At 39.0% G+C, this 10,538-nt stretch overlaps 1 protein-coding gene across 1 annotated transcript; it reads left to right on the top strand.

Annotated features, from left to right (window-relative positions):
- Window positions 1-403: 403 nt before the first annotated feature.
- On the top strand, window positions 404-2,060 carry LOC133524038 (anti-sigma-I factor RsgI8-like). Its single transcript, XM_061859812.1, has 2 exons — window positions 404-1,492; window positions 1,935-2,060. The coding sequence occupies exons 1-2, from the start codon at window positions 542-544 to the stop codon at window positions 2,010-2,012; spliced, it is 1,029 nt and encodes a 342-aa protein (XP_061715796.1). The 5' UTR covers window positions 404-541; the 3' UTR covers window positions 2,013-2,060.
- Window positions 2,061-10,538: the final 8,478 nt, after the last annotated feature.

Raw genomic sequence — 10,538 nt, 5'->3', positions numbered from 1 at the left:
ACAAAAAAGTCCTGGATATCTTTGCGGAAAAAATACATCTTGTTATAGAAAATACTTGCTGAATCTAAGTTTAACGCTTATACAATTCCAGGGGACATTCTCTTAATAGGAAACTCGGAGGAATATGAATTCCCCTTTTAACTATACATTTGTACGTGATCTACCCCAATATTACGAGTAACATATAACTCGACTGCGACTTAACCAGAAAGTAGGGTTATGGGTTTAAGTACTGATGATTCAGTACACCCTGTAGCTTAGGATACTGGACGGATTTTTTTAAATGACGTATCGGTAGATTCCTCTGACCCTTCACAACTTGTTTACACTTGTTTTATTACAGAAAAATTAAACCAACCGCCTCGAGAGGACTCCGAATATTAAATCATATTTTTAAGCGACATTGAAAGAGCTTGAGATCTCGAGAAAGGACTGTAACAACCTAATATGTGAACGAGATGAAAGTGAAGTGGAAGTGGCAAAAATAGTTCAAAGAAACTCTGAGTTAAAGAACCAGCTGAATGTACTACACTCTGATTACATGGACAGTGTGAAACAGTGTCAACACCTACAGTGTATTGTGGACACATTTGATAACTGTGTTTTAACCTATGAATCCAATTTAAGGCGTATCAGTGACCTAGAAAGTGAACTGAATGAAGCAAATTTATTAATAAGTGATCTGCGGAGTCAATGTGAGATGAATGAAACTGTACATACACAGAGCCTTTTTGCAGAAATGTCAGTTATGGATGTGACTAAAGTTGATTCTTCCCCTTCTTATTATTTTGCAAGTAACAAGAAATTGAGGAAATATATTAAATTAAATAAATTTATAAGGCGCACTCAGAAACTTATTAAATCAAATAAAAGTGTGCAACTCAATGTGAAACTTATAAGGAAACAAAGTGACCTTGTGGAAAAATTAGATCAGTGTCATGGAAAATTACAGGACAATATTGATTTATATGAGACTGAAAAATTTAGACTTCAGTCCGAAATAAGTAGATTGAAATGGTCACTCAAAACCTTAAGTGATAATTACAATCATATTGTAAAAGAAAACCAACAGCATGTCAACTCTGCCTCAGACCTGGTCGACCTCTGCCATGAAAATGAGGAACTGATACAAGATCTGATGAGCAAGTGTTCCTGTCAACCATCTCCCGAGGTGCAGTGCCAGAGCCCGGGGAGCGCGTTGAGTGAGTCGAGCGCCGCGCCTCTGCTGGCGACCCCCGCTCCGCGTCCCCTGACCCCGGCCGCGCCCCAGCCTGCACGACCTGACCTCAGGAGTCCCCAGAGCCAGGAGACGTCACAGTCAACCGACGCCCCGCGCCGCCCGGGCCCCGCAGCGCCCGCCCCGGCGCCCGCCGCGCCCCTGCCCGCGCGCCTTGACCTGAGCCAGGACACTCCTCCCCCGTCGACAGTCGTCTACTCTGATGGTATTGGTGCCGGCCTCGGATCCATGTTGAGTGAATGTCTCCGGCAGAAGGTGACAAATATATGTATGCGTGGTGCCTCCATCAAATGTTTTGTGGACCGCTTAGCGAAGGACAAATTTGATAGGGGCACCACTCTAATTGTACATTTGGGCGATAGTGTTGGCGTAAGGAAATCCCACCTAGGACCCCTTATGCAAACACTGTCAGATATTGAGCAGCGTGGAATTTATAAAATTATTTTGTGTGCCTTTCCGTATTCCAATTCAGTATCTCGTGAACATAATATTAGAGTGTCCGAATTAAATTCCATGCTGTACACTGTGACATGTTACAACAGTAACTACCATTTTATGGATATCAACCAAATGTACAAAAGAAACTTTTATAATGTCACATTGTATGATCAATATTTGTATGTACCGAGAAACTGTAAAGTTACAACAGCCAAATTGCTTGCTTACAACATTGAACCTGGGCTTTTTGACTCTGCAGCCAGTGGCAACAGCGCCAGCAGCGCCACGAGCGCAGGCGCGAGCGCAGCCTCTCCCGGGGGGCGCCCACAGCATTTAAACTGACTGCTGGGACAGCGGAGAAGCCCCGCGAGATCATGTTAGTCCACCAAAACCTACAGGGCTTCTCCAGCAAGGAATTAGAGGTGGGTCTGTTCTTAGAATCTCTAGATGTAGATATTATGTGTATTACGGAACACTGGCTCAAGGAATATGAATTGTTATTACTCAATATTTATAATTATGATATAGTTAGCTCGTTCAGTAGAAAGTCGGCCATCCACGGGGGCTCATTGATTATAGTGAAAAGAAAATTTAAATGCAAGGAAAGAAACGACATAGTCAAACTTTCTATCGAGCGAACTATAGAAATATCATGTGTGGAAATGGAGAGTCACATTATAATATGTGTCTATAGACCACCTTCGTCGGATTTTAGCCAGTTTGAGTCCGTGATGGAAGATGCGTTGAAACGAGTCTTTGTTAGCAGTAAGAAGATAATAGTTTGTGGGGACTTTAATGTTAATATATTAGATCCCACACATGCACACACTGTAAGACTTCTAAACCTTTATCAGTCTTTTGACTTGTTTCCGCTATTCAACGAGCCCACAAGGATTACAGCTAGCACGGCGACATGTTTGGACAATGTATTCTATAATTGTGAAGTTATAAAAAAAGAGATCTTTAGCTGTTTCAACTCTGATCACTGTGGTCAAAAAGCCTATTTCCAAGTCAATGTTATAAGACAACAGCAATCATTTACATATAGACCCATCACTGCCAGTCGAATGGAAAGGTTTAGAGAAGGTGTTATATCCAAGGTACCAGCACTGGTTACAGGTGAGCAAGATCCTGATACACTATACAAGGAACTGTCGAATGTGATACATGACGTCCACAAGAATATTTTTAAAACAAAGACTCTAAAGCAAGGATCACTGAAAACAAGGTTTAGTGAATGGGCCACAGTGGGCATCCATAAGAGTAGGAATAGATTGTATGACCTGTATGAAATGAGGAGCATTAACCATGACGAGAATTTTGCAGAATATGTAAGAAAATATTCAAAAGTGTTTAAGAAAGTCTGCGCCGCGGCTAAGTCTGCTTTTATAGGTCAGAAAGTCAGGTCAGCTGACAATAAAGTAAAAGCTACTTGGACTGTAATAAACACTGAAACTGGAAAAACGAAACCCCGTGATGGCCACTACAGACTGAAAGTTCAAGACCGAATATTGTCTGCAGACCTGGATGTTGCTGGCGCCTTTCAACACTTTTTCACCAACATAGCCACAGATGCTACACGGAACTTGAACTCCTCTGTAGCAAAGGCTGGTGTTTACTTGGATACAAACAATGTCAAGAAATGCAGCATGGAATTATACTTCCAATATACTGACCCCCATGAAATCATTAAAACGTTCAAGTCCTTGAAATTAAAGAATACTGAGGACCTTTGGGGGATCTCTGTGAAAGTCATGCAATCTGTAATCGACGTAGTGGCACCGTATTTGGCCGATATATTTAATGCTTGTGTTAGAGAATGTGTATTTCCCGATCTGATGAAGTACAGTAAGGTCATTCCTCTATTTAAAGCGGGCAGCAAAGATGACCTTGGAAATTTTAGACCTATTTCAATACTTCCTGTTCTCAGTAAAGTGTTTGAAAAAATTGTATTAAACCAATTGCTTCGACATTTCAACTCGAATGAACTACTTCAAGATCAGCAATTTGGTTTTACAAGAGGTCGTTCGACGACTGATGCCGCCTCTGTACTAATCAAGCACATATACGACGCCTGGGAACACTCGCTAGATGCTATAGGTGTCTTCTGCGATCTGTCCAAAGCATTTGATTGCGTGGAGCATGACACACTTCTACACAAGCTGAAGCACTACGGTCTGTCAACGGAAGCTCTAAGCCTTGTTAAGTCTTACTTAAACCAAAGAACCCAGAAAGTGGTTGTAAATGGAACGGAGTCTACTGGAATGACTGTAAAGCTCGGAGTTCCACAGGGTTCAATTTTGGGTCCTTTTCTCTTCCTTGTATATATAAATGATCTGCCGAACCTTGTAAAACATAAATGTGAGATAGTCTTATTTGCTGATGACACCTCACTAATTTTCAAAGTTGACAGGAAACTGAGCGATTATAGCCAAGTCAATGAAACTTTGGAAAAGGTACTAGAATGGTTCACAGCAAATAACTTACTTCTTAATGCGAAAAAGACGAAATGTGTCAAATTTTCGCTGCCGAATGTAAGAAAATCTGAAACTATCATCACATTAAATGGCGAAACGCTGGACCTTGTCGAGAATACGGTTTTTCTGGGCCTTACTTTAGATAGTAAACTGCAATGGGCCCCTCACATATCTGCCCTGGCGAAAAGGTTGAGCTCTGCCGCGTATGCAGTAAGAAGAATCAGGCAGTTTACTGACGTGGAGACAGCTCGCCTAGTTTACTTCAGTTACTTTCACAGTATTATGTCTTATGGCATACTGGTGTGGGGCAAAGCAGCTGACATAGAAACCATCTTCGTTCTTCAGAAGAGGGCAATCAGATCCATTTATACCATGGCTTCTCGTGACTCACTGAGAGAACGATTCAAGGAAATAGATATTCTCACAGTAGCTTCACAATACATACTAGATGTGATAATGTATACGCATAAGAATATAAAGTCCTTTAAGAAACTGTCTAATATCCATAGTTATAATACGCGAAATAAACATAAGTTAGTAGTCTCCAAGTTTCGTCTACAGAAAGTTAAAAAATCGTTCATGGGAAACTGTGTAACATTTTATAACAAAGTACCCTTAGAGGCATGGAACCTGCCCTATACTTCATTCAAGCAATACGTCAAAAATGCACTTCTCAAAAAGGGATACTATAAAATAGATGACTACTTGGGAGACACGGAATCATGGCCAAGTATCCAGTCTCAAAAGCTGTAATAGTTTTGCGTGCAGTGTCCCGGAGAGGCATATGGCGCTGTTGTTTCTAGCTGTTCAACCTTATGTATTAATGTTTGTTATGTTTTAGTTATTTTGATGATGACATTGACATATTAAATACATAGTAGTTATGTATTCTGTAGAACTAGTTTTAAGATTGTTAGCTTAACAGTCTCTTGACGTGAAATATGTATTTCATACAATTTTTTATTTTTTTTATTCTTTGACATTTGGAGAACCTTTACACCTCCAAATCTTATTATTGTGTATTATTATTTTTCTCAGACCGTGGGGACCTTATACATCTCCAAACTTAATGTATTAACCGTGGAGACTATACGTCTCTGTCATATTGTATAATATACTTGACTTGGTACATACTAGTTATGTACAGAATGTAGCATTAGTTTATGAGACTGCTAGTTTAACAGTCCAGACGCGGTTTATTTATTTAGTATAAATTTTATTTTGACACTTGGAGAGACTTTACACCTCCAAATTTTATTAATATTAGTACTCTGACATTGGGGACCTTTTACATCTCCAGATTTAATGTGTTTTTAACCATAGAGACTATACATCTCTATTGTATTGTAGTAATTATTTATTTTAAGATTATTATAATGTAATGTTTACCCAGGTATTGGCTGTTGTATTTATAAAATGTTGTTATGTATTTTTCATGTCACTATATGATGTTACTGTAAATGTTGTATTGACTTGTAAAAGAGCCCTTGAGGCCTACTTGCAGAATAAAATTTTGAATTTTGAATTTTGAATTTTGAATTTTGAATTTCTTCTAGCGCCTAAACTACTTAGCGGATTTCAATAAAATAGACATCATTTTTAACACAGTTACGTCATGTGTGTCATTATCACACTAGTGCGGTAAAGTAGCACTATATATACTGTAAAGTAATTTAATTTGTTCTTAGAGGGTTAATAATGCGCCGGTAAGTGGAACATTTTTACCAATATTCCTAAATCTTACATCTAGCAACAAATGGATCCTCCCAGATGATAAACCATATATATATATATATATTTTTTTTTATTTTTTTTTGTGACCCAGGGGGAATCCGTTATGGATCCCACTGGCACGGGAGAAGCCGAGTGGGTATGTCCGACTCCCACGGACTAAACCCCCTGGGGTCTTCCACCGCGCGCTTTGTGGACGGGGTTTCGGGAACGCGATTGTAGACTTCCGATACCCCGTCGGCGTTGCCATTACGGGCTCGACTTTTGTGGCTGCTGCAGCTGCCTACTCCGCTGAAGACGCCTCGGAACACTTGAGGGCCTTCCAGCTCGGAACCTCTTTAGGCGAGTGATGGAACTCCCGGCCCATCACCCGCAGGTTCCCGTTAAGGCGGCATCATTCGGGCTGCGTATGCCCTTAGACGCCGACCTGGCCTCCTACGGCGCTGAGGGAGCGAATTCGCATCGTCCTCGCGCATTCTCTCTGCAGCCTCCTTTTGCGACAGGACGGTGACGCTAAAGGAGGCCACTGCCGCCCATCCCAGATGATAAACCATACCTCAACTATGCACAAATGACACCCACCTATGTCTAAGGATTATTCACCTATTGTTAAAGAAGCCTATCTCCTCAGCATTATTTATTAATGCCTTTGTGGCCATTGAATGGGTTAACGATAAATCACAAAAGAAAATTAATTGTATATAAAATAAATCGCTTTATTGAATGGAAAGATTAGAAAGTTTAGTGAACATGTTAATAAAGTCACCCATGTCACCTTAGGACCCAGGCAAAGCCCTATCCATATTATCCATATGTATGAATGTATTGGTATAGGTGTCGAAATTTGGAGAGAGATGAACGTACAGTTAATAAAATAAAGAATGAAAATAAGTACACGCTCATGTACTAATATTATGGAGATAAATTATGGTTTATTATTGTTATTTTAGTATTCATTAGGAAATAAATGTGTTTAAATTATATTCTAGCTTTTGATTTCTTTTATAAAGTCTTTATTAGAACGTGTACCTAAGTACACCCTTTATGTACCTTCGCTTGAACAAATCTAAAAAGCTCATTATTCCTTAAGGTGACGCATCGTAAAGAGCAATTCCTAGCCGAGCAACTTTTCAAATCTCGAATTTTGAAGCTGTTTCTGTCGCGCTGCGGTGGACGGGAGTCCGTGCGTGCGATAAGGATGCAGCTCGGACTAAAATTCCCATGCAAAAAACTCAAAAATCGAGGTTTTGCTGTCGACTGTTTTCTTCTCCAAAACGCAACCAATCATTATGAAAATTTGGAAACTGCAAGAGGAAGAAATAATCTATGCCGCTATGTTTTGATTTTTTGTCATATTTGTATACTGCGCCTTTTTTTGCAGCCAATTCAATTGAGCCGTTTTTGCGATTTTCGAGGTGCTGTAAGTTTATTTAAAATAAAATAATCCAAAAAAGCAAAACATTGCGGCACAGATATTGATGATATTGATCTTATTTGACAAAAAACATTGCTCCAGGTTAAAAATCCAGGGAAAAAACGCAACTAGGAATTCCTCTTAATGCGGCGCTTGCTTGCTTCCCAAAACCCGCGCTGTTTCATACATTTTAGCTGGTCCATTTTCTATGGGAGGGTAAACATTTTTTTCGCGATTTCGGGGTTGGTCCCATAGTAAAAGTTGCGTAGTATAATCCCAAAACCTCCCTGGAAACGGGAATGCACATATTTAAAAATAAACTTTAATAAATAGCCGAAGAAAGTGAGTCATCGGAAGTCACCTCGTGTTCGGCTTTTCGCAAAATCTAGCATATGCATATTGGCTTTTGTGACAATAATTAGAAATTGAGTAACTAGTTCCAATCATAATTAGATGACCCAACCTCAATAAAGAAACAAGATTAACTCATGATAGCCCTCACGATTAGTTTATCATACTATGACTCCTTGATTAACCCACTTCTGTAAAACTCGCACGCTTCCAACGAACAGCACCGAAACAATTCTAATGACAATTCATATATAAGCCATTCAATTTCGAACCTTAAACCTTTGTCATAAAGATCATCCAAAAACTTAGCAACAGAGACGTAATAAAGATTCACTCAGTATTAAGCTTTGTATAGCTTCAAAAGAAAAACATAGTAAGTGCAGAGCTTTCTCATACAGTGTTACGGCGTTTTGTTATTAGTGCTTGGAGGCTTCTTATTAGGGCTGGATAAGTGAGGACCAATCAGAGGGCTGCGTTTATGGGCCATAAAAACGCTTTGGGAGCTGGCAATTATCCGTGTTTGAAAAATTCTAAGTGTTTATTTACGAGAGTACAATTTACAAAATTTTCTTGTAGAAGTTTTTATATAAAACAGTCACTTGCAATAATTATGAACACGCTTTAGCATGTAACGTGCAATCAAATATATTATGTATGTCCTGGCCTGATCGTAGAATAGATCATTTCATGATGTGACAGACATTTCATGACCAATGTTGGCCCCATCATGGAAAAGTCTAAGCTAACCTAACCAAGGTGAGGTAACCAAGACTCTTGTGTTGTGGAAGTGTTGTAGAATACTAGTAATATTAGTAGTATATAAGCAGTTTTCGATATATTCAAGGTAGGTGCACTTACACGGCATGGCGCACTTCCCCTACCTCACCTCATATCATAAAGTGATACATTTTAAAATGGCATGACCCGAGTTAAAACTATGAGTTAGTGGCGACACATGAAAATAAATAACAGACATAAGAATAATACGCAAACATGCAGTAATATGTAATTTACATTAATGTTATTACATAATAATATGTCATCATCATACGGCAATCAAATTATATATTAAATTAAAAATTAATAATTAAATATATATTAAATTACATATGTAAAATTTCTACCACTTTATGCTTTAAAAGTTGATTTCCAATTCGTCCTTTATGTTTTTTATGTATTTAATGAAAGCTACTGCAATTGGTTTCAATATTATTAACCAAATCGTAACTATGGTTTTTTGTTCCTGTCATGGGATGTATGGCGCCATTAATTTGCAAACTAACAAATATCAATGAAAAATGTGACTTTATAGTTTGTTATAATTAATTTATTTTTTAAGTTTATTTCTAGTTTTAATTTTTTTACAGAATGCATTTTGGACCTATGTTTATATGACTGTTTGGTTTCTAAATACATATTTTTTTCTAGGTATTGTAGCGCCACCTATTTATGGTTTTTTGTCCGACAATTTTTGGTATATGGAGTTTATGTTCCTTGCGTCTATCTTCCATAATGAATTATGAAGAAAATAAGATGTCACACTTCGCCGCTAAAGAAGTTTTCACTTCAAAAATAACTAAACATAGCAAACATAAATACGTAAGGTTGAACAGCCAGTAACAGTAGCACCCTATGCCTCTCCGGAACACAGCTAGCAAAACTATGACAGTTTGTTTGTTATTAGGTATTTCAACAACTCAAAAAGACGCATGCAACCAAACACAGCCACTGTCGATAAACATGCCTATGTTAAAGTATAACATAGTGTAGGATAGAACTCGGCAATGCAGCTAACGGCATAGAATTCTACAAGTGAAACTACACCAGACCGGAATCGTACTTATAAACCCCTTTCCATGTAGAATTCGGCTGAAATTCTATTAAACAAGAAATATGGCCGCATTTCAGTTACGTGAATATACAAATATTATTCAAATAATGCCGCGTACCGCGAAAGCGAACCATTTGTACGGCATTCTATCATCAGTACTTACGGGCGGTAAACAGATTTGCGTTTAAAAGCTTTAGGCTGGTTGCACTATGGATACTATACAGATTGTACGCAAACGTAAGGAACTTAGTATTTTTTTAGAGTTTGTTTTTTATACCACCATACGGCAATTAGTGGCAAACAAACATACAAGCTAAGATGACAATCGTCGATAGAAAACTTACTTACTTACTCCGTTGGCTCAGCGACCCAAAATAAGACTTGGCCTCCGACACAAGACAGCGCCACTTTTCTCCTTCCTGTGCGAGTTCTCGCCAATTGTCGACACGAAGCTCGCGCAGATCCGCCTCCACCATGTCGCTCCAGCGATACCTAGGGCGTCCGATAGGACGTCCTCCTGCTAGGCGACCCAGGTACGCTCTTTTTACGTTCCGATCTTCGTCCATTCTCTCAAGGTGGCCCAACCAACGGAGTCTGTGGGCTTTACTTTCTCCCATGATGTTAGGTTCAGCCACTAGGTCTTCGATCTCACGGTTCTTAAGGACTGTCCAGCTTCCATCCGGTCTTCGTTTGAGGCCCAGTATCTTACGGAGGATTTTCCTCTCGGCAACTAGCAGCATGTTTTCTTCCTTGAGTGTTAGTGTCCATGCTTCGCATCCGTAGGTTAGGATTGGGCGAATCACGGATCGATAGAAAACGCCAATCAAAAAAACTTAAAAAAAATTGTCACGTGACTTTACTGTCATCTATCACATAAATATTCTTTGTTCCTTTGGTTTGACGTTTGCCAATGTACGTTTGTCATATTGGCTAGGCCCCCTGGTATTTTAGCGCAAAGTACCTAAGTAACGTCTTAATTCTAAATTATTCTCTTCATATTAGAAAACATCGACGTCATTTGTTAGGTTTGTATTGTCGATTAACAATATTACATACATT

This window comes from Cydia pomonella, chromosome 13 (assembly GCF_033807575.1).
Source record: "Cydia pomonella isolate Wapato2018A chromosome 13, ilCydPomo1, whole genome shotgun sequence".
Classification (NCBI taxonomy): Eukaryota; Metazoa; Arthropoda; class Insecta; order Lepidoptera; family Tortricidae; genus Cydia; species Cydia pomonella.
Note: the sequence above shows the minus strand (reverse complement) of the source record. Positions and strands in the feature narration are given on the sequence as shown.